General features: G+C 40.3%; 1 protein-coding gene across 7 annotated transcripts in view; it reads right to left on the reverse strand.

The window, feature by feature from the left end:
* Positions 1-2,077: 2,077 nt before the first annotated feature.
* Positions 2,078-25,821, reverse strand: part of LRRC8D (leucine rich repeat containing 8 VRAC subunit D) — a 52,970-nt gene continuing 29,226 nt past the window's right edge. For 5 of the 7 annotated variants that reach the window (XM_005520989.3, XM_014250691.2, XM_088060510.1 and 2 more), the window contains one exon: positions 2,078-7,701. In XM_005520989.3, the coding sequence (XP_005521046.1) occupies positions 5,135-7,699 (2,565 nt within the window). In that variant the 5' untranslated portion in view covers positions 7,700-7,701 and the 3' untranslated portion in view covers positions 2,078-5,134. Of the gene's footprint in view, positions 7,702-17,825; positions 17,935-19,050; positions 19,149-25,821 lie in introns of those variants that run through there. The other 2 variants (XM_088060508.1, XM_088060507.1) reach the window with 2 other exon arrangements.

Below are 25,821 nucleotides of genomic sequence, written 5' to 3' on the forward strand. Positions count from 1 at the left end.
CTAATCATTAGTTTGTGCAGTAATTTTATCAATTCACAGAGAGAGGCAAGGGACTAATGCCAGGGTCAAAATCACTACAGAATTTGTCTCAAGTATTTCAATTTTGGTAATCTTAAGGATCAACTTGCGTGTTCCTACAGCAAACTTGCTCAAGTAACTTTTTATTTAATTGCCTTCATAAAATGTCTTTCTGAAGAAACAAACCACCAGGCTTTGCAAGGGCAAGGATATCAGTCTCCAGCCTAAGACAAGGCAGAGCAGTCATGGACACACTGCACCGTGGCTGGCCCTTGGGAACACAACTGTCGGTGCTGTACCTGTAACTGAACTGATGCAAGCTGTCCCTCAGGCACTTGTTCAAAGGAATCCTAAACTTCAGCCCTCCCAAGCTGCTTGGGATGCAACACATCCACATAGCAGTCTGTCTGTACTTCTGCAAGCAAATAGGTCAATGTATTTCTAACCATTTGCTTTGCCTTAAACAGAGCATTAGCAGTTGTCTTGCTGCGTTTCTTCAACACAGATGATAAACAGCTTGCCAAGAGAGGCTGGAATTTCCATTGCTGTCTAACCCATTCTAATATTGACAAACATCTGGCAGGAATGAATTAGGGAACCTTATTTCTGCATGAGGCAGAGTGGCAGGCTTAAAGACATCTTGATATCTTCTAGTCCTGCCCAGACTGATGATTTGCATTAGAAACACACTGACAGGGCTCTGCCATGCAGCTAATGATGAGAATGCCTCTGCCTCTTGAATCTTTCTACATGACATAATTCCTGCATGATTTGCATTTCTCACAATCATTCAGGCATTTTACCTCCCTTAAAGAAACCACAGTTTATAGACTGGAAATATAAGTGTTTTCAATATCCTTTACTCCAGGTGAGGAGAAGGCCGTACCAAACCTTCAAGTAGGTCTCAAGTCACAGGCTTAGCCTCCCTCCTTGCTTTGGACTGAAAAGTAGTGCCATGGTCCTGGTTGTTGCATAGAAAACAATCCCATCACACTGGGTGCCCAGATAAGCTCCCCTCTGCCCACCGTGCCCCATGGCTCTGCTCCCCTCTGCCCACCGTGCCCCATGGCTCTGCTATCAATACTAAGATCTCTGGGCAAATCCAAGACTTTTGTTCTCATGGTTAGCACCCTCACAGGGTCGCTAAGACTCAACAGAAGCCCCATTTTTCATGTTCACAAGCTGCAGAAATTACACGTGGGACTGTCAGGTTTCCTGCTCAACTCCCTGTCTTGAGAAATGAGAAGTCTGAAAGCCAGAATCTGCTCCTGCACAAAATGAGAATGATAGTCAACACCACAGCTGTAGAAGCACCTGCTTTAATTTGGCTTTAAGTAAAGGAATCACAATCTAAGCCACTGCCTTCATGTACCCATACACCACTAATTTCTCTGCACATCCATGGAAACACAATATACAGCTATTTCTGTAATATTTTTATTAAAAATGCAGTCCACAAAGCAGAACAACCCCCATACTCAGACATGATGTACAGTGCCTGGGCATCCTGCTTTGCTACCAGAGAGGGCAGCTCAGGACTGCAAAGCCATTTATGTAGCAGCCGAGAGCCTTTCACAAGTGTCAGCATCGTCCCTTTAACCAAATGGCTTGGTAGCTGCTCAGAAATGCCATAGTTCAGTTTGCATCATTGGAAGATGTTTCCAAAAGGTCAATTTATTGGAAAACTGAAGGATCTTTACCAAAACAAGTTACAGTGGCAGAAGCAAACAGAATGGGCAATTTCCTGCTTCCTCTCATTTGAACAAACACAGGTCTTTTTTCCAGGGCCATACATGTGTTCTGCAGAATTCAATTAACCAAATTAAAACAGTGGTAGGTCATTTAGATTGTGTACATGAAAAAAAACAAAAAGAAAACTTTTTCTGAAGTACTGTGTTCTAGACAGAAACATACCTACTGGGTTTACTGGGAGCAGCAACTCAAAGATCTTCCCTCTTAGAGTACAGGCACCACAGAACAAGTTCAGCATGAGGTACTTGAAATCAGAGCTTTTACTATGCAAACACACTTTTCACCCATTAAAAAAAATAGATGAGAGGAAGATATAAACATCTTATTTATTAAATCAAATAGAAATGCAAAATATATTTCACATGCCTTACATGGAAAAGAGATGAACTTCCAAGACTTTAAAGCAAAACGGTGTCAGTTGACACGCAGGAAACAGGAACATTATAAACAGTCACAAAGAGGAGGAAGGACTGGGGGGGAGGTGACATGGGGATGCTGGGAAGTTCCTCCCCACTCTTAGAAAGATCTCCTAAAAACAAGAATGGAGTTTATGCTAAGCAAGCATTAGAAGCCTGAAATTAATTTTAACATACACTTATTTTAGAGGAAATTGTCTAAAAAGGTACAGTTGGCTACTAACTACTCAAAACAGTGGTCTACATTATGTATACCATACTCATTAAGTGGACATGGGTTTATTTTTTGAACATCAGTAGGGCCAGCAGGAGAATCAGAAACACCAAAAACACCTTTTAAAAACTAGATCAATACACAGCCACATTCTGTGCAACTCCGCTATTAAAAAAGGGAAAAAAAGATGAAAAATAGAACTATTTTTCTAAATATTTTAATAATTTTGTCATCCTCCAACTCTTCCTCCCTCCTACACACAATTTCTTGGAAACTGAAATGACACTCAACAGCAAGTACAAAGCATACACCAATAGTATAGTCCACAGTTTTTCTAAAGAGTCAATAGTCCAGCAATTTTAAAGTGATCTATGTGCAAAAAATAAACAAATGAAAGTTTCTTAAAAAAAGAAAAGTCCGCTGCAGCCTTAACTTCTACTTAAAAAAAAGAATCTGAGGATTAGCACTAAGTTTCCCAGTGGAGAACAGATCAGTAACTCCATATATTCTGCCTAACCTGTGACTTGGTGTTGTAAAACTATCAACATCCCAAGTTTATTACCTGCTGGCAAGTGGAAAACAGACTGTATCCCCATGAGAAATAGGAAAACCACTATTCATAAACTGGTCTTCTGAGATACATAAACATATGGTGCAGGTATGTATTCAGAGACTGCTACCTACAGCTGAGAACAGTCCTCCCAGCATGACTAACAGTAAATTATTAACAATAAAATGTGCAAGACTTCTAAGAGCAGTATTTGAAATGTTCCTGCCTGCTCAATGCCTCTAGGCCTAAACTATCTGCTCATTAATAGTGGTGTAAGTCAGGGCAGCTCTGGTGAAGTTACAGTAGAAATCACTGTGCATGAGGACTTCTGTGTGAGAAGAACAGTCCCTTGAACTACAGACTAGTTCAGTCCTGACCACACTACAATAGGGAATTGTGTTTAAACCATGAGTAATCATGCAATCATCTCCCAGCATAGTACTTCTTTTCTGCACACATGGAATGTAAATGACTGAGATTTACAACTGATGATTTTGCAGATTTAATGGATTATATTTCTCTAATGGTTCTGGCAATGCAAACTCAGTTAAAAGAACCACCACCAAAAAGGCCAACAAAAAAAACCAAACCAAAACAAAAAAAAACCCAACCAAAAAAAATCCCAAACTCACTGCTGTCTGCTTTTTTCTTTATTGGATGACTTATCTGGCACAAAGTTAGGATTTCTGCCAGTGAGTAAGCATTCAAAGACATCAGATCAATTGGGCTGGGGTATGGTAAAGTCCAGGTGTGGAAGACAGCACAACAGGTGATAAAGCTTAATGACAGTTGAGTGAAAAGATCTTATGTCTGTCATTAGTCTAGTAAATGGAGATGACGCCCCACATCCTAAGCAAGGACTGTGAAACAGAACAATCACCAACTCTTAAAATGCCTTGAGTTTTCCAGATAAAAACTCAGAAGAGCAAAACATGAGCACTAAAGTCACTTGGTGTTTAATGGCTTCCAAACGAGGTCAAACATCAAAAGCGTAACTTGAAAGCCACGTGGCAATATTCTCCCTTTTGCCACCCATTGCTGCATGGGACAGAGGAGCATTATGGAGACTGAGGGGAGACCAGCTGCAGGAAGGTGACCAGCCTTTGCCCATGTGAAGGACTAGCACACCAGAGCACAGAAGGAATCTCACCCAAAAACATGAGGCCTTGAGGAGAAGAATGAAGGCAAACACACTTGGCCTGATGCAAAACACTGAAGTACTGCAGAGTGTCCAGAGAAGGGCAGTGGAGCTGGTGAAGGGTCTGGAACACAAATTCTATTAGGACTGGCTGGGGGTGTTGAGCCTGGAGAAAATGAGGCTCAGGAGGGACCCTCAGCACTCCCTACAACTACCTGAAAGGATGGTGTAGTGAGGTGGGGGTCAGTCTTTTCTCCCAGGTAACAAGTAATAGCACAAGAAGACACAAATTGTTCTAGGAAAGGTTTAGATCATTAGGAAAAATTTTTTCACTGAAAGGGTGGTCAAACATTGGAACAGGCTGCCCAGGGAAGTAGTGGAATCGCCATCCCCACAGGCATTCAACAAAAGCACAGAAATGGTGATTAGGGACATGGTGGACCTGGCAGTGTTAGGTTAATGGTTAGACTTGATGATCTTAAAGGTCTTTGCCAACCTAAATGATTCTATGAAACCACACACCTTAATGCAGGAAAATGGTGGTTCTGGTGCAGTTCAAATCACAGCCAAACTGGTTTCATTTGCCAAGGATAGCTAAACACTAACAACACAATTCAACGTGTGTTTCAAGTGCTGTTAGGCCCATACCACATATAACATTTCGCCTTGGTTTGTCTCCCCTTAATGCACTAAAGTAAAACCAGACCTTAAGGAATAACTTGCATAGTAAGAAAAGGTCATCAATTTAATCATTTACTTTAAGCAGGCAAGCAAATTTGTAAACATTCAAAAGCGGCAGCATCCAAGTTACAAACTATTTAAGGAAAAAATAATTGAGATTATTAAGGTTCTTTATCCTCTCAAAAATTTTGGAAATGAACTTTTAAAACACTGCAAACATTGAACACTCAGTTGCACTTCTTCTAATCCTGCTAGGAATTCTGCCTTCCAAGGAATTCTGCTTTCTAAAACACATGATCTCACAATTGCCATACTTTTTAGCATTTGCCATTTGGAAGTCAGCTACCAGAGCATTTCACCTCAGTCTAAATCCCATTAGCAAAGGGAATGCCTGTGTCTTGATTCAACACCTCTTTAACTTCTGAGGGTAAAGTGTCAAAGAGGTGATCTTCCACTATGAGCCCACTTTTCCTGAGAAGCTGACACTGCCCCAGCGTAGCTGGCAGACGGTCCAAGCAGTTTCCCTTCAGTTCCAGGTAAGTCAGCTGCAACAGCTGACTTACTTTATCTGGGATTGAGGTAATACAGTTTTGTCCCAGACTCAAAGTCCTCAATTTAACACATTTAAACAACTGTTTTGGCAAAACGTCGACTTTGTTTCCTGTGATGTGAAAATGCTGAAGATTTTGAAGCAAACCTATTTCCACTGGAATCACCGCAATTGAGTTGTAGCTTACATCCAAACACCTAAGTTTCTGTAAACTGAACACTGCGGCAGGTAAGGTTTCAAGTTTGTTATTGGAGAGATAAAGAGACTCCAAATTCTTTATGTGGGTAATTGATGAAGGAATGCTGACTATTTTATTGTGCCACAGCTTTAAACAAGTCAATCTTTTTAAATGCTGGAAACTGATGATTTCTTCAATTGTGCGTATGCTATTTGACTTTAAATCTAGTTCCTGTAAGTTAGAGAGACTGAAGATGGCATGGGGAATTCTCTCCAGTTCACAGTTCTGCAGTTCCAACTCCGCAACATTTGTCATTTTCTTAAGGCTATTGAGTACCACAAGCTTAGTGCCATCATTATGAATGACTAGCTTTGTCAGATGTGGTGCTACATCTGTGATATTGGGGGGAATTTTGGTCAAATTGCTCTTCACATGGAGAATTTTAAGGTGTCTCAACTCTCTAAGGGATTCAAGCCCTATCATTTTATTATTTTCAGAGTTCAAGTTGCCTATCAAATACAATTCACGGAGGGTTTTGAGCAAATACACCCACGCAGGAATTTCTGCAACATCTGTGAATTTCACATGAAGGCATCTCAAGTGGTCCCGGAGGAAGCTGAAGGCAGTCTGCTCGACCTTCGCAGGGCAGTGGTACAGATGAAGCTCCTGAAGATTTGTCATCTGGGAAATTTTGGCTGTAATTTTTGCCTCAGGAATCAGCTCCAGTTTCAACACATCCAGATCCGTCAGATCAAACACTGCGTCGGGGACTCCCGACAGCATGAAGAGATGCAGCTCCTGCTTGTCCTGGGCATTGCGGGAGACGTGTTGCCGAAGCTTTTCGTAAGTCCATTCATGGTTTAAACTAATCCCGCGCAGTTTGTTCTCGCTTACCTCTGACAAAAAGACACCAAATCGCTTAGAATACAGCTGGTCATACTGATCTACCATGTGCAAGAGAAATGCAAAATCATTTTTGACATCAGGGATATCGCTGAAGCTACTCTCTTCTCTGACCTTTTCAAAAGAGTATTCTTTTAAAGGTATTCGGAACAGCCAGAAAAGCGTGTAGAGGCAGATAAAACCATAGACACAAATGAGGGAAATATAGCTGATAAGCAGCTTCTTCAACATATAAGCCATATTGTGTGTACATTCAAACTGTGTGTACCCAATCAGGTGTTCCACTTTCGGGTTGCAGATGTGTTCAAAACTGATGGTGTTGACAAAGTTTGCGGTATAGCAGAGAATAAATATGAACTTGACAGTCTTGATGACAGTCTGGCCAACATAGAGCTTATAAATCAGATCACTGTCTTCCACGTGAGCCCGGAACTTACGGACCTTCTCAAACAGCGCCTTGGCTTGTTCTCCATCTTTCTTATCTAAAATCGTGACACTGGGAATCTCTATCATCGGCTTGTCGGCTGAAAATTTGAAGCCAGATTTGGTTATCATGGGAGTGCTAGCACTCGGGCTTCCTTCGTCACTGCTAGTGGAAACATACTTGGGCAGGGACTGGGCCCCAGTTAACCTCTGCTTGTTCTCAGAGTCCTCACATGCCGTTTCAGACAATGCTTTTGTAGTCCAAGGAGACTCAAAGCACTTCCCCAATATAGACACAAAATGCTCAATTTTTGAGCAAGTCTTGGGGTACTTGAACCAAAAATTACTACTGACTATTAAAATGATGGTATGGATGAGAACAAGATAGGGAAAATACTTTGAGTACCAAGGAAGAGCCAAATGATAGCACATCTGGTTAATAAATACGTACTGCTGAAAATCCAAATTTGTTTTACGGCCTGAGGAATCTTTCTGCTCCTTCTTCAGCTCCTGGTCTGATTCAGTGGGTTGATACTGAGAAGAGGTAGCTCTGCTCAGAAGAATGTCAGGCGCTACAGTAGGGGTACTTCCAAAGGCAACAGTTCTCATTGATGCTTCTTCTTGACCAGTGGTTGTTTCAACAGTGGTAAAGTCAGCCTTCCCTGCTGTATCAGGCTGCACTTTTGAATTTACAGTAGACTGCAAAACTGGCAAGCAGACCACCTGGTCTTTTGTCAGCTGCATGGTTCCAGCAAAAATGGCAACCATTAACATAACAACAGCGAGATAATCCATAAATACATCCCACCATGGTTTCAAGATACGGTAAGTTGGCTGGATGTCACTGAGCGATGCAACTTCTGCAAGGGTAAACATTCCTACAAGAGAACAAAGACAAAATCAGTACTGGTGACTGAGGACATTAATTTTACCATTTAAAAACAATCCCAGCATGACATACACATCCTCAGAAGGTTTCACATTTTCTTACGTTTTATTGCCTGACACATATTGTCCATCATTCCACTTAACAGTTTTTCCAAAGGATATGACCAAAACAATGCAGTATTTTAGCAAAACAGAAGGCTTCTCACTTCATGTTAGATCATGTTTATGTATCTTTGCCACTTCACAGCACCAAAGCCTGCTCTGTGCAAGCAAAATGTCTGAAAGGTATAGTACTGTAGCTGATATATATTAATAAAAGATCAACAATAGACTACACAGCACAAAACCCAATTCTGAAAAAATGATTGATTGATTCTGAGCACATAAAATCCAGTCATAACAGTATTTTATAGTACCTTGCATTTAAACAAAATAGCATCTTTCTAAGTGCTTTGCACTCTGCTTATGACTTGGACAGCACATTTTAGGTCTTGTTATGCTGTCAACAAGGTCTCTCATTTCTTTTCAACTGCACAACACAGTGTCTTCCACTCCTTCCTACTGAGCATCCATGTGTCTTACCAGATTGATTGGTTCCTTTCCCTTTTAAGTATCACTGCACAAGTGAAAGCCTTGCAGCTACTATGTGAACATTTGGCACAATCTTTTTTATATACTTGGATGTTTTAAAGTGAAAAGCTGTTGGATGGGGCCCTGAGCAACCTGATCTAGTGAGTGGCATCCCTGCCCATGGCAAGAGTGTTGGAACTAGATGCTATTTTTAGGAACCTTCCAACCCAAACCATTTATTCTATGATTGGACCAAATATTGGTACTGTATGCATTTTCTCATTTTATGACTTAACCCAGCCAACCAAGAACAAACTTTAAAACTCTTTCTTAATATAATGGGGAAATTTTTTTTTCAGATTATCATCACTTCCTAGTGATTATAGGAATCTGGTTAGTATAGGTAGGACAGAAGCTAACTGAAAGGCTTTCACTTTATCTTAAACACATGCACGTGAGACAAAGCAGCAAACTGACCACATGAGAATCCAAACCTCTCTGCAGCTTTAAATAACCTGCTTTGCTTTTTGTTTTGACAAAATATGGAAGAATCAACTTATCAGCTTTAAAAAAAAAAAAGCTTCCTGTGCAAACAGGATGTGGCAAAATAATAATTTTGACTGCTGAATATGTGACCCAAATTTGCCATTTCTAAAGAAAAATATCTAGCTTGTGTGCACACATGCAGCTGGGAAGGTGATAGTATGCACACTATCCCACAGAGTCTGTCTTCCTTTGCCTGGGAGAAGAATAGCTCAGCAGAGCCCAAGGAGATCAAAGCAGGCAGTAACAAGATGCAATAGATTTATTATTTTTAACTTGCAGTATAACAGTTCATACAGACCTGCACCTTATACACCCTATAGGCCAGTGTCACAGGCAACACATACACAGCATGATAATTTAACTATTTCTAGGTAAAAGATATTTCTACACACAGAATTCAAATACCAGCAACTGCCTCTATGGTCAAAGTCACGCACTAGCACCCCTCCTTTCCCACACCAGCGCAAGCAGCTCCCACATCTCGGTCTGCGGGAAAGGCCAGCATTTGTCTCCACTACCACAGAGCTCACCATCAAAGTGTCTCCAACACAGGGAGATACCCAGCCCCTGCCCTCCCACACTCCTCCCAGAAGCTTTTACCAGTCTTGCATACCAAGCCTGGGATCTGGCACAGGCAGCCAGAGAGGAAAGGACTTTATCTCACTGCAGCACTGTCACAGCTGTGCACAAGCACTCATCTTGGTGCTCTTGGCACCGTTGCCAAAACTTAAAAGTTATGGCTGAGTTTCTCAGGGAACCAGCAGAAAGAGCTTCCAGTTCTCGCTTTCTTTATTTTCCAGTTGGCAAATGAATGTCAGATACTTCTCATTAGAAGTTTTTGAGGTCTTACAGTCCTTCCAGCTCCAAAAGCACCTCCTTCCTGAGAGGTTCCTGAGCCTGCCCGCACACACCTCCCCAGGGCTGCAGCTGCGGAACAAAGTGTTGAAGGACACCGAGCAGTAACACACCCCAGCTATCAAAGCCTGCAGTGCCTTCCTGGGAAGTTAGCTACAAACTCCCATCCTTAATGTCTCCCAGTGCTTTACCTACACTAAGTGACAGCATGACTGCTTGCTCTAGAACTGCTACCTTTGACATTTAAACAACAACAGTGTGCAAATGAACAGCATTAGCCATTTGTGCTACTGTGAACAGATTGATATAAAAGGACCCTCCTAAGGCCCCACTGCCTGTCACCTGCCCAGAACAGGAGAACCGCAAAGCAACAGTAAAGATGATTTTTTTTTCCCCCCAATGGATTTTTTTTTCTTTTTAGGAAGCTCTCTGGAAGGCATACTCTCCATCTCAAAGCTGTTTTCACCGTGGTCACACCCACCCTGGCTGCCACAAGGACTTCTCAGCCAGCAGGTGAGTTCAGCAGGAGAACACAAAGCCAAAGGCAGAGCAAGGACAAGTGCTGGGCCCAGCCGTGCCCCGGCTCCCGCAGCCATGCGCGGTGCAGGGACAGCAGGGGTGGGAAGGAGGAACAGATCACTGCTGGAACAAACACGGGTAGCTGCTACTGCTTGTTCCTCTGGGGCTAGCCTTTCTCTCAACTTTGCACTAGCTAATTACGTGGGAAGTTACTTCACTGCAGTTTGGGGCATGGCCTCCAGAATTCCTTTCACAGAAAGAAGGTGATTTTTTTGCTTCAGCCATGAGAATACGTGGATAAAGCACAGAAACCCAGGCGCTGCAGACACGACTGCTCTAAACAACTGAAATAAGAGAAAAGAAACGATGGAGCACAAAGTGGTTCCAGCTGAAGACTTAGAAAGAACACCAATAAAAGCTAAAGTTAAAAATCACCTCTACCAGAACTCTGTCTTGCACACACAAAATCATTCCCAAAAAGGTTAGAAGACACAACAGAGCCTGAGTAATCCTCTTTGTGAGGCTGTAGACAGCATGGTGTAACAGGAGCTTTACACCAAGAAGTACACATTCAGTGTTCTGAACACATCTTCTCTTTCAAGTTACCGATACTCAGAGAAGAGCTCCTGTTCTGGCAGAGATGAGAAGTTATAAAACACAAAAAACTCCTCTGTGGCATTACTAACACTGTCTCATAAAAGACAGACCTTTTTCTAGCTAGCAAAAATCAATTCCAAGAGCTGAAAACGGATTTGCCTCCTTACATGTCCAAAATGTTTAACGTTCTGAGTCTTAAACAAGAAACTGTAAACCTACACACAGTGTAAGACACATTCTGCCAATTTGTTATTTTCTCTCTTAAATCCATCCTAACACGTACTGGTGTTTGATTTTACTAAACTAATAACCACAGAACTTAACTTTTATTATATTTTTGCACACACTTAGAAATCAAACAATGAAGAGGCACTCCAAACAACGGGTCTGTACAGTATTGTAATGGGTTGGATTTTCTTTACTCCAGTTGAATTTAAACTATTCACATATTTTAAAACCTACTGTCTGGAACATTCCTTAGCGGAGTTGGATACTATTTTCACTGCTAATTTTCAACTCCTTTTAAGAGTGACAAATTTGGCTTTGAGTTTCATTGTAAGTTACAATGATAACACAGAAGTAAGGGAAAAAGAAAAAAAAAAAAAGAAAGATGTAAATGCCAGTCTGGTAGGCAGACCCTGCAACACCCTGCCATAGGTGGTCTCTCCTCAAAACCAGTCGTGGCATGCTCTACTCACAATGCCAATGCACAAGACATCTGTAAGCAGATAGGTCAAACTGAAGAACAAAATCCTGTGCAGCTGAAAATGTTAAAATAACTGGTTTCTCATGGTGAAAACACGCACTTCTTCCAGCCCTTTTCAGGGCTTACGAGGCACCAAACAGACCTTGAGGCTCAGCAGAACATGGGGTTTTGACACAGCCAAGATCCACACTAGAAAAGTGAGGTTCTTGAAGCGAAAGTTTCTCATTCCCAATATAGAATGTCAGGATTGACTCCTTTTTTAAATAACCCATTTTTGTTTAGATTTAATAAGAATAGATTTTAATTTAAGCCTATTGCAATATGATCCTTAGGGCTGCACAGCTACATTAAGGCTTTAATTTTAACAAATAACTTTTTTTCCTCCCAAACCTTCTTTCTCCAGTTCTGTAACATGGATGACATTCTAGGATAGTATCAACTTCTTTAAGCTCCATCTATCACTCCTAGATATCTACTGGGTGTATTCTTTCTCCTGAAACAAACAGAAAATATTTAGCCTAAATAGCCTCAATCTTTAGCCTTTTAAGAGTTTAGATGGAAAAACTTGAAGTTCTGAAAGTAGTGCAGTAGTGTGATTTGGAGCTCTAGAATTGAACCTACTTTGTTTAATTTGCAGTTATACAAGTTACAGTGAAACTGGAATATAAAGAGAAAAATACCAACAATGACAATTGCTATAGGCCCACATTAAAACAGCAAGGGTAGTAACTGATTTAATAAATCATTCTTAACAATTATAATAATTTCATTTGTCCTAAAGAAAAGCTGTAATAGAAAGAGGTCAGAATGTGATTAGTCTGATGAATTTCTGACACATTTCGGAGTATAAATGCTAAAATACAAAATGGACATATTTGGGATATTTCCTAAGAAACTGTTCTAGCTTAAATACAGAAGTTAGCAGAAAAGGAAGCAGCAGACTGGTATGTCACTAGTGTTTATTTACATTCTACTTCTTCCTGTACTTACAGATAAAAACTATCTGTCCTGTAACTCACTGGCCCTCCTGTCTTAAAAGCATATTTAAAGTTAAAGCAAATTCAAAGTCAGAACAAACAAATAAAACGAGAATTGTAGCACATGATACACTCTCAGGTTCCCAAGACCCCAAACAAGTTCACTTTGTTTCAGGAAACAAAAAGATTCTTGAATTCGCCTTGTTACTGCATCTGGTAAAGAACTTCCTAAAAAAACTCAACATTTCTAGCTGAAAAGAAAAAGTGCTACCATGAACAAAATTGTTTTCTCCCTTCCCACAGGAAATTAAGGAGAAGAAAAGTTTTCCCATAACTAAAAGGCGTTGCTAGCTTGTTTTTGAACAAGTGACCATAAGTTTAAATTTATTTCCACTGTATATTTTGTTGTCTCTTTCCACCAACCATTTCTACTTCTACAATATCCTATTAAAGGAGTATATTAGACCTTAATGTGATAAGAATGGATTATGAGATTCCTACTAGCCAGGACCCTGCCAATATTAATTGTTCCATGGACAATCTGCAACAGTCAAAAAGATGGCATTATCCTTTTTTCCCCTCACCTTCTCTTCTCCACAGAACCAAGTATAAGGAGCCCCAGAACCCTTATGAAATAATGCACAAAGACATACAGGGAAGTCTACAAATCAGGTTAGGTATTCTGAGCATACAGACATCCATACCTCCATTGGTTATTCAGTTTCTGAGATGAGAAGTTTAAGACAAACTGAAGGTTTAACCACCAGTACACTTTGCAATCGAGTAGTGGAGGGCAATTGCCCTGCTGAAGTAGGTGGGAATATTACAATAATCCCTAGCCTGGTTTGCAGCTTCTAGTATGTCAGCTAAGAGGACTTAGCTCTCTGCTGCTTTATTTCACAAGGGATTAATGTGCTTTACTCTACCTGAGCCCACTCAAGCTACAAAACCAGCTGTAGGTACAACTGCAACTACAGCTCCTCCTCTCAACCATCCTGCAAACAAACCCCCAAAATTCAGCTAAGTGCGCATTTGTGCACTGACAGTCCCTACTGCCTGAAAAGTCCAGGGAACATTCCACAAGAAAATATAACATGGGTGTTTTTATAGTACTTCTCTACTATAGGAAACGTTCTGGTGCTACTTCAGCAATGGAAGGCATTGCAGAGCATTAACACCAGGATGGGGCTTATGTTATCACATACTTCCTGAGCAGTGCTTTTATCTCTGGAAAATCAAAAACAGATTTAACATAAAAAGCTGCACAGAAAAAGATTTCCATTATTTCTTTCCACCCAATTAGAATGACAAGAATTCCCACTTACTGTTTCTTCCCTCAACATCTGACAGCAACCAAATCTACCCGTTTGAAAGCAATCTGCAAGATCTAGCTCGGCTTATTTTTGTATGGCTACCCTGTAATGGATGATGACTGGATAAGGAAAAGCAGTGAACACAAAGCTGAAAGGATGCTTCCTATAGAAAAAACATTTCAGCTAAGGAACAAGAGTTCCACAATAGCTTTCAATTAAATCTTGTTAGATAAATACATAAGGAAACATATGATGCTCTTGTCTTATAATACACTTAAATGATCAAGGAGGGATAATTAACATGACTTGTACACTCATTATTTGAGAAACAAAAGCAATTAAAGAAAACTCCCCACATCTAACCCATCTCCCCAGTTCCCCCATCCCACTGGCCAAACTGCACAGCCCTAATTTTGGACTTTCCCTTGAAGTGGATATATAATATCTCTCTTTATATATATCTATATATTTATATACATAATATATATAATCTCTGATACAGTCTGCAAATACATTCTCTAGTTAAGGAAGCATCACCTTTATGAACAACATGAACCTCACTGACAGTTACTTGCAAAACAAAAAATGATCAAAATCTTATTTCTCTTAGACTGCATAAAGAAATATTAGGCTTCAGGAAGTTGGAGACAAAAATAAGATCCTTTACATAATCAATGTCAAATTAGTACCATTTACAAAAATTAAATCTATAAAAAACCACTTTTTTTCTTTTTTTTTTTTATCTTAAAAAATGCTGCCCTTCAAAGCTGGGCTTTTTCAGGTTGTGTAACACTCTAACCTACTTTTGGATGCTGCTATTTTAGTGTTTACATTGAATCTTCCTTGTTTACCAGTTCTTTGAAGGTCTAGTGCCATACACCACTCCTACACAAATGGTTTTGTAATCAATGTGATATTTAAAAAGCAGTATTAGCAGCCATTATTTCTCTAACAATAAACTCTCAAATTCTACCTCATTCTTGCCTTGCTGTAAATGACCAGAGAGGTCTGTTTAAAGATGATTTTCAGAACAGGAACCCATTTTTATATTTCTGAGTAGTTCCCCAAAGCACTCAAGGATTATTAACACAATTAAAGTCCCCCCAAAAAACCCAAAAATTATTAACACTATTAACTCTGTATTTGCTGCTTGCAAATTCTGTCTACAGAGCACAGAAAATTAACAACTTCTCACTTTGCCTAATGCAGTGCTCCTGAGCATGCTCTTATAAAAGAGCTGCTTTGACCAAAAGTGCAAGCTTGAGGTTTTGTTGACATTTATCCCCAGGCTTCAGAGTGCAGAGCAGGTGCCCAGTATACTTCAGAAAGTTCAGGGAGACCCTAAGCTGGATGTTCAGCTTACATGTTGAACAAAACAGGGTTACATGTTGAACAGAAGTTTCATAAAGATTTGCACACATACAAGCTACTGCTCCATCCTTACTTCTCACAGGTTAGCAGGGTCCGAGACCATGAAGGGCAGGAGAGAAGAGATGGCAGAAGCAAACAAGACTGGAGAGAGTGGTCCTTGAGCATCCCTCTTCAGAGGGTCTCTATATCTGGTAAAGAGCTCAGGATTAGACGTGTTCCGGTTGAAGTCAGTTAACCACATGTGATTTCACAGTTACAAAACAAACTACCTAGCAAGGCAGCATGCAAGAAACCAAAAGAGGTGGCTAATGAGACACCAGCAGGGTAAATACTCAACTTAAGATGCTTTTCATATCTGTAAATAACAGTCCACGAAGGCACAGGCATTTCATGGGCACAGCTGCCAGAACAGAAATCCTACAGCAGAGTGGCAAGGACCTGGCACACAAAGGCAAAGACCATGCCTTGGATGAACCCTGACACATGCGCTCCCATCCTGACACGGCTGCTACAACCGCTCTGATTTATGCGGTGCCAATTCATCCTTCTTTTATCTGAGGCAGCACAACCCCGGTGATCTAAGTCACACCACCAAGGCTGAGTAACCAAATTTGCAACAGCATTTTCTGTTTCACCCAGCCAGAGAGAAAAAACAGTGAGCAGACACTTTGTATCTCATCTCACAGAATTCCCAAGACAGCCAGACCAGTAATCTTGAAAAGACAGCCCAATTTGTGCGTGCAGGACTCCCAGTTTAACACCGAGCATTTTACACGAGTGCAGACACAACTGAAAGCTACTGAAGTAGATTTAACCTGCACTGGCATGGATGTTCAATGCAATTAGAAGTTACACCACACAATAAATTAACAGCTGCTTACACTCAAGTGTAAATATTTAATCCTTTTGCCATTTCTAAATCTGCTGCTCTTTGAGGCCGTGAGGTTTCTGCAGTGTTTTCATGGCCACTATCAGAAGTAGAGGAACACACAGTAAACATCTGGCACTTCTACTAACCAGAGCACTTTGGGAATTTATCAAGTTGCAAAAGCAAGCTGCACCAAAATAAAAGCACATCTGGTAACTCTTGTCCCCAGAGGCTGCTTTTTATCACTAAAAACAGCCCAGCAATACAATTAAAAATAAATTTAAAATAAATTAAAAGTATTGGAAAAGAAAAAAAGTAAAAACAAAATATAACCAACTTTTATTTCCTTTTTAGTTTCAAAACCTGAAAAACAGAACAGTGAAAAATGGTCTATAACCAAGTTATTCAAATTTGCTTTTACATAAGTAAGTCCATATGGCTACAAAGCTTGTTACATGAAATTGCTTTATCTCAGATATGAGACAGCACTCAGCAACTCATACAATTCCTCTGAAAAATACTCCTCTGATGCACAGCCACACACACTGCCAGTTTCTCTGTCTCCTTCCAAATTCACCTGAAACTGGGGCAACTTCAAAGTGGTAAGAAATTGAATCTGGCATACATGAAGATGATAGTTTGGCGATTTTAAGCCACAGAACATAAAGACGAATCTTATTAGAGAATATATTAGCAGTTCTAACTACACACCCCTAAATGTACCTAAAGAATAAGGAGTGCCTACCAAAGAGAAGGAAATGTGTCGCTGAAATTCATTTTGCTGTAGATTTTAATAGCCCCTCTTCAGGGCAAAATGAACTCTCCACCTTAATTCATGGTACTAAAGTCTTGTTATAGTTAATTTGTAAACTGCATTCCCATCCATGTGGAAGCAGATTTACCAAGCAGTAGAAGTAAATGATTATCAATGAATATTTTGTCCTTCCTTTTATTTTTAACAGACATGTCAGAAACCTTGAACTGGAACATTTACAGGATTTTCATGCAGATCTAGAGCCAAGATCAGACAAAAAGTTATTTTAACTAAAGAATAAGCTCCATTGTTCCCCATCTGAGCTGGTTCATCTCTTCATCCTGCAAACAGTGACTCTCACTGGGTTACATGTTGAACAGAAGTTTCATAAAAATTTGCACACATACAAGCTACTGTATTTTAAAATATCTGCAGTAGCACTTTCATTATATCCATTATCTACAAGCAATCCAGGAAAGGTCACACTTAAATTAAAAATTTAAAATAACAAAAGCAAATGACACATATGCATACACACAAAAAAGTGCCCAGTGATACAAGAAGCTACATGTAAACACAAGCCTCCTACTCACACATCAGAGTTCCTCTCTTTCTGCCAAGATCTTTTCTGTGGCAAGAGCAATAGGAAGGTGAATTAAATGCAGCTGAGAATAAGGATATGAAAAAGCACATTCAAAGTCCACCCTTCCTTTTACCCATTCTGCAACTTTGATAAAAAAAAATAAAATGCTAGTTTTCAGCTCAATAAATAGGCTGCACACTCAATTTTCAAATACCCAGTCTCTCCACTCTTTATGGGACAACAGTCTAACTTTGTTCCTACTTAAATGTCACACAGCTTCTTTTATCCCCAGGGAGAAGGGGATACTTCCTCACTCAAGCCAAGGTCCAGCTGTAAAGCCATGTCACAGAAATTACTCGAGGTGACAGCCAAGCAGCCCCTGACACCCCCCAGCATCTTGTCTCCCCCAACCCAGGGCAGGCACCACACAGCTGATAGCCTGCTGCCGACCCTACCTGCTCTTTATCAAGCAGAGAGATCTTCTGCACCTCAGACATCCAGCCAGACGGATAACAACTACAACTTCTCACATAAAACTCTGATCAGCAGAGGAAGGATGAGTTATTAATGTTACCACATTCCTGCTAAGCTTCCAATAGCTGAACCTCCAGTGGTTTCATGCCAGGAAAAATGCCTGCAGCTGAAGCATTTATCCTCAAAGGGATTTATTTAAGTTTACTATAATTCTTTTTCCTCTTTTAAACTTAAGCTGCTTTCTGTGAGAGATAAGCTATTTGCTTAGTCCATCTAGTCCCATAATTGTTTGGTTCACAGTGTGTACTTCTTTTTAACATAAAAACAAATTGCAATGCAACACATATTTTTACGGGCTCTTTTGAAATTTTGCTGATGAGTTCAGATCACCTCCTTGCTTTTTATGCTTTATTTTCTCAAAACCCCATTCAAAGCATTGCCTTAAGAACAGAAAGAATGTTCTAAGACTTGCTGTCCTCCCGGAGATTGCAGCATTCCTGCTCTAACAAGCAAGCTTTCAGCTCTGCAAAGAGGTTTGGTCAGGTTCCACTATATTGCTTGATGCCATTCACCAGCACTAACAGATCCATACAACCTCCAATTTAAATATTTACTATTGCTAAATTTATATTATGATTTGACCCAAGTGCTCCAGCTGGAATTGTAACCTCTGCGCTAAGGGCCCTCCAGCAGGGAGTGGGCAGACAACCCTTGCCCTTGAAGGCTCACAATCTAAAAGTGATTATTTGTTAGGCAATGATAAGCATGTTTGTGGCTGTAACATTCAAAGCAAAAAACCAAACTCCCTCAGGCTTCCAGAAGAAAGATTAAAAAATGTGGGATAACAGCCTGATTAAAGTATAATCAAATTTAATGTTTTAATGCACTGCAATCTTTGAGAAGGCTTAACATTATGTCCAGATAAATCCCTTTACAATTACAGCATTCCTATACACTTAGCCATACTCCTTCCTACTGGTTTGAAGATGATGCTATCTCAAAAATATGGCACTAAATGTAACAGCTCTTGGAACCTACCTTTCCAGTGAAATGGACAATGAAGCTTTCCTTTCCAGTCAATTTTTTTTTTTAAATAGATAATGAAGCTGAGTGTATACTTCACTTCAAGTAAAATAAAAATACAGAAAGGAGACACCTTATTCAATCCCATTTACAGACAAATACCACTCCTGCTCCAGCACTTACGACTTTTTCATGATTACTCCAGGCTTACACACACACTTGCAATGAAGTTTTTGGCAGTCACCTTCACAGTTATGCACCCATATACCATGTCACTGTCTGTCTTTTACAGCCAACATCTGCTTGGATGGCCACATGAGAAAATCAGTGCAGAGGCAGCTTTTTTATTCTGTGGGCAGCTTCCCCTTATCCCAGGTGTTCTCCATTTGAACTCATTTTAGCAAGTTTCACATCACTTAAGGGTAGCACAATAGCTGCTCCCCAGCTGCTACAGAAGTAAAAGCGAAGCGCCTTCTAACTGGAGGAAAACAAAACAATCAGGTTTTGTTGTTGCTGCTGTAAGTAATTTTCACATCCTTCAGCAGGCCCCAGGTCAGGTCCCCAGGAGATTGTGTGCAAGCATGAATAGCCAGCAAGGCCAGCTCAGGACACACCATACTGAAGGGTCCTTACCTTCTAAATCACCTTCTAGCCCCTCCATCAACATGACAAGGTTTTAAAAAAAGTGGAAATGGGAAGTCTGAGCTTATGCAAGTACATCAATGATTTCAGCATCCTAGCTCTCACTGTGACTTCCATCAAGCATAATGCAAGGCTTTCAGAAGGAGGTGCAATCCAGCCCCCTTGGCTGCCCTGGTGTCCTGAGCAGAACTTATTCTAGGGCAAATTCTTAACATCACACACAGCAGTATTTCTATAGACATGTGTGATGGACTAGGCACTGCCTACACACAAAGCAGGAACAATGGAGCAAATGATGTTTTTATCTTGTAAAAACACCAGTTTTGGTGCAGTGGTGGTGGTGAGAGAGTGAACAACTGCAGTGTTCTCCTCCCAGACATTCAGAGATCTCCAGGCACTCACAGTGATCAGGTGGCCTGCAAACACCCCTCTCAGAACAGGGTAGCCTGGAGACATCCTGCAACTACCAGGGACAGCAAGGATTATTTGAGCTCTTGGTTTGCATTTCAGGTTGCTGACTCAACACAAAATAAAACACAAAACAGCCACAATTTCCCACACAGTGACCTGTATCACGTCACAGCTGAATACAAGTCATCTTCCATGCAGACCTATTTGTAAGACTGACTGGCATTATTTTCACAAGGATCTACTCAAGAACATTAGGACAACAAGCCAGACACTTTATTTACATTTTCCTGTTATCGCACACTTGGACAACTGCCTGTGCGTGTGGGTGTACAGCAATAACATACAGATGACTGCATACCCATCAGCCATCAGTCAAGAGTTCAGGATTTGTCATGGCCAGACTGAAACCATCCATTTAAGATAAAGTTTTGTAACAGCCTGTCTTTGACCAAGAGTTCTCCCTGACAAATCATGCCTGAAGTACATTTTTTTTTTTAAATAAGAAAAATTTTATCACGGCCCAGAACTCTATGATAGTTTTTGTCCCTTTTATACTAAACATCAATTCTAATCTCAGTTTCAAGTTCCTTAAAGGCTAAAAGAAAAACCCTTTTTCTTAGATATAAAACTACCAAGCAACTTAGGATTAATGAAAATTTAAGTAAATTACTCCTTTAAGCCTTCACTGGTTTCAATTTCCCAAGAACAGATTTGCTTTAGGAAGCCAGATGAAGAACTGTTCTCTACCCCCATCACAAAGCTTGGGACATCCACACATCGTGCCAACTGACCTAGCAGGTAAAACCCAAAAGGGTGACTTTTAAAAGGCAGGTGATGTGCTACTGCTGTGAGCTCTGAATTCTTGCACATGGACATAGCCACAACCATGTTCACTCTGAAGACGCCCTGGATCACAATACCAAAGTTGGACCCTTGCTCACCACACATAAGCCGGCATGGTTGTTGCAGCCTAGTCCTAAAACATGGTTCACAGCTTACTGTGCTGCTTGCTGTGTTCCAAGTGGCAGAGCTCCTGCTGGGCTAAAGCATTCTGTATGAGACAGAGCACTGTGGCAATCCTGCTCCTGATTGTAGGGGCACCCTGTCTGTCTCATCATGCCATGCCTCAGATGCCACGCGCTACCTTTCGCAATACTTGAATTCTATGTTCCATGCGCCTTCTTGTCTTCAGCTCCTGCATCTTGGTCAGTTTCTTCAAATTGACACAAACAAACAAAAAAAAGTGGCTTAGAGTCTGCTAGCACTTGATAATTATAGTTCATAAAAGGTTTGATTCCCTAATCCATATCAAAGCCTTACTGCCTTATACGGTGTGTCACCCTGTTTCAAAAGGATTATGGCCCAAAAATTCAGTTAAATTGCATCAGATTTCAAACAGTATAAGACAGCAGAGTGTTTGAGGAAGGCAGAGCTTCAAGACTGACCAGTTATGAAAAGGAAGAACCTTTATGTTTCTGCCATGGGCTAGAAATTGGAATAAATCTTTTACTCTCTGTATTAGGAACACTTTGACCTCAGAAGTAATCACAAAGTAAAGTCATCCGAAAGAAAGTTATCAGGTATTGGCAGTGTGTTGGAATTATTCCTTACTATGCAACTCTACTATGAAAAGTGATTGGACAAATGTATCATTGAAAGATACAAAGTAGCAGGAAATTTTGGTATTTCCATGCAGGTGTACAATTCACAAATAAAACCATTTCTTTCCAGTTACTGAAACGCTTCCTTTGGGAGTGTAGCCAAGTTTTCCACAAGTTTTTTGTTGAACTGGGTATAGTGCTTCTTAGTGCTCTGCACACTTACGTGCTAAAGCTGGCCATATTCACTGATACTTGCTTTGTAAGATTACAAGAAGCAAGTTGTAAATAGAATTTTACTTCTACCTCTAAAGGGGGGAAAAACAACTAACTGTATGAAATGAGTAATCATGAAGTGGTTTAAAACAGAAACAAAATCCCCATCAAAAATTAAAACAGTCATGGAGGTAAAGGCCAACAGGATTAGACTACAAGATCCCAAGTTATACAAGTAAGAGCAATAATGCTATTATGACTCATTTATTAGAGAATCTTTATTGCCTTCAGTTAACAAAAAAAATGATGTGATGATGGCTCCGCTTGAAATTAAATTACATAAAATGATTTCTTGCCTCTGAATTGCTGCTTGTGAATAGCTGCAATTTGAACAGAGATCTCAATAAATCTTCACTGTAACACAGACTCAAAATCGGAAGTTTTTTAGCAATGAGCAAAAGCATAAACATATTAACATAAACTTCTATATGAATAAACATATTCAACTTCTCCCAGTATGACTTGCACTCGAGCTTTTTAATTACAAGGTCTACACCTCTATCATCCAAGGCAGGGATCAGCAAGGAACAATCACTGTCACGTCACACCACCTCAGCCACCTACTATAGTCTTCTCCAGTCCTCCTCTGTGACATCTGTCACTGCCAAAGGCACAACACTCTACGGCACCTGATCCTCCAACTCCTAAAGTCTCCCTGCCAACTGTAACACCATCTCACCAACCACTTCAGGGCAAACTACTTCTTCCTAGTAATTTTAAGTCACTGAAAACCCACAGGACATAAAAGTATAAATTACCATAACCATGCCAAAACCCAACATGGCCAAAACACAGCAGCAAATTGTAGTTATTTCTCTGTAGATGAAAGCCAAGGGATTTCTACTGTTTTATTTCCTCTAATGCACAAAACCTAAATGCCAGCAGCATGCTCCTTGGTAGAAGTCCAAAGACCACTTAAAAGTCTCCATTTTCAAGATGTCTTGGACTACATAATTTATTTCATTACTTTCCCCCCCCTTCAAGTACAAAAGCAGCTTCAGCTTCCTCTATGATCCCCTCTGACTCTTGGAACTCCTGTGGGTAGACAAGAACTGCAAGAGTTATGAATACAGCTCGTATTTGGCGTTAACTGAACATCTTTAATTTATGATTACAATTACATTACAAAATGTACATATACACAAATACGTCTTACAGATCAAGCCATCTTTCCACAGTCAGCAAATGATGCAATTTATTCAGTCATCACAGTCCAGATCAGACCAGTGACACTGTAAGACATCACACAAACAATACAATAGCATGTACTGAAGAACTACTGAAAACTCATTTAGCAAATAAAAGCCATCTCGTAAAAAAATCCCAAGAGAGTCTTTTACTGCAGTATATCATCTGTGTTTTAGACTCAGCATTCAAAAATATTTAGCTTTTCTACAACAAAGAATTTAACTTGTATTGGAATGACTGCACGCAGGGAAGAATATGGCAGCCATACAAAAGCCACAAAATCACAATTCACTATGTTTCTTGATGCAGCTCTTATGAGCCAATTCATAGCATCTATGACTTAAACGTCACACTTTCCTCTGTTCACAATCCATTATCCTTACTTGATTCTTTGCAAGATTGGCGCTACATTAAGCTAGAAAGGCAGCCCATAGAGGTAGGACCGATGTGTTCCTTTTATCCTTGCAAAGAACTTCAAAGAAAGTGCTCACCAGTCCTCATCTCTGAGCCTCAAATGGCGTGACAACAAAATAACCATTCCCATTTACAAAGGACAGCAATGCTAAAATGCTCATCTTTTGAACCTGCTCAAGTTTTAAAACTTTAACTACATCACCATTTTTATCATGTTCTGTTCTAAGACTCCCCCCTCTATTTATAATCCTGGAGATTGCTCTCCACCAAGATTTGGGGAGTGAACAGATGCGAACTGCAAGACCCATGCAGAGGCGGTCAGTTTTCCCTGAACACGTATATGTGTTTCTGTGTGGACACATGACAGACACAGAGGAGCTCTCTGCTCTTCATGTGACATGTCAGGAGCTCACTGAGGCATACGCTGCTAACAGTGCTCAGCAGCTATCCCAGGGCTTGAAAACCATGAAAGGGAAGCAAAAGTGAAACAACCCACACAGTCATTATGCCTGTATCTGCCCAATACTTTCTCTCCACTTGTATTTGCCAGATGCAACTGTCACACCAAATAAAGTTGTGGGTGTGCCTGTCTCACCTACACGTAACCTCGGGAAGGAAAAAAAGGGAAAAGAAAAAAGTAATGAAAATTACAGTATTTGTTACTCTCCATTTAAGAGCAGAGAGAAGCTTTCTCCAAAACAAGTGTCAAGAGGTAATTACAAAGGAAACTGAAGACTTTTGCCTGACAAAAACACAGCTAAAACCTTCTTCTTTCCAGAATTTAATCTCTTTGTTCTATTTCTCTCTCCACTTCTGATGATATCAATCCTCAAAGATGCCCAATTTTCCCTGCTGATCAATTACTTTAATAGAATAGAGAAATACTGTACAAGTATCATCACTGAAAAGCTGAGTGTTCAAACAGCAGTTTGCTACTCTGATCCATGCATATTCTGTCTGTAGATCAGCATGCATGCCCTGCAATTAGAGGCACAATGACACATTTTAGCACACAGGGTGTGCTCTCCCTTTATCACCACCTCCCCTTCATACACACACCCTCAGTGTTCCTTCAGCCTGAATTACGCTCCTTCTCATATTAAATTTAGAAACAGAAGTCTGAATCACCAGTTCCTGTTGTGAAAGTAGCTAGAAACAGATACAGCAAAAGAAATTTCCTAGTAAACAGCTATAGAATAATCAGTCCACTACATTAGACCCCACTGCTGCCAACTGTTTTATAAGCCCAGAACAGAATATAGATTTATATGAAACTAAATGAAATAATTTCCTGGGTGTCTAATCCTTTCTAGACATCTATCAATTCTTACCCATAGTGGTACTATGCAGTAGTGAGTTTCAGAAATTAGCTTTCCACTATTAAAAAAAAATAAAAAAAAAACACAACACAAAAAACACACCCAACCTCCTCCCCCCCCAAAAAAACATTACTCAAACTCATTCCTTGTGAGCCTGCTGCCACACTTACTCCATTCCGTTCTACTTTTTCTCAACAGTCCTTTAGATGCACCTTCAAGAAGAGGAACAGAAAGATCTAAGCTGCTGCTCTGCAAGAGAAGAGCAGCACAAAGATTTCAAAACTGCTTATATGCAAGGAAGGTCAGCTCCAGAGAGAGGAGTTCAGATGGTATTACACACAATTTAGTCTGCTCTGCAGAGAGCAATTACTTCCTAGCATAAGCAGAGTGGAAATACACTCATGTTTCCCAGTCCATGAGTCCACGAAGAACCATATGCATGGTTAGGAAACTCTTGGTCACCACTTGCGGATTCCAGTGTCTGCAGTTGCTCTTGAAATATTTAACAGAGGAGCTATGTATCTCAGGCCAAGTGGCACCACCCATGTATATGCCTCTCCTGAAGAATACACACACACACTATATACACACACACACACACATATGTATGTATGTATGTATGTGTGTGTGTGTGTATGTATATATATCTGTATGTATGTATATATACACACACATATATATATACATACAGATGTATCTATATATGCATATATACTTTCTAGCGGAGAGGCCAGCTGATGCTCAACTATGCAGCACACATCAAGTTTTCTGTTTCCAGGTTTGTATAATCCTATCTGTGACTTACTGAAGTCAGTTTGACATCACATACCACTACTCTCAGTAATTCCTGTATTTAGCACAGAGGACACTTTCAGAAAATCTTTCAGCCCTGGGAACATTTTGGGTGGAATCCACCACTTTCCTCTGCTATTTATTTGTTCTAGCACTTATATTCTCTCACCATTACAAATGCACTTATTTCCAATTGCCTGGTTGCAGCTCCCAGCCATCAGTTCTGTGTCATGCCTGTTTCTGTTTGTGTTTTAGTCTCCTGCATTCTCTCCCTCAGAAAGAGCTTCCCCACTCATCTATTCAGAAACAACAAA

Source organism: Pseudopodoces humilis, chromosome 10 (assembly GCF_049639895.1).
Source record: "Pseudopodoces humilis isolate 2021_Gansu_Grassland_sample_001 chromosome 10, ASM4963989v1, whole genome shotgun sequence".
NCBI lineage: Eukaryota > Metazoa > Chordata > Aves > Passeriformes > Paridae > Pseudopodoces > Pseudopodoces humilis.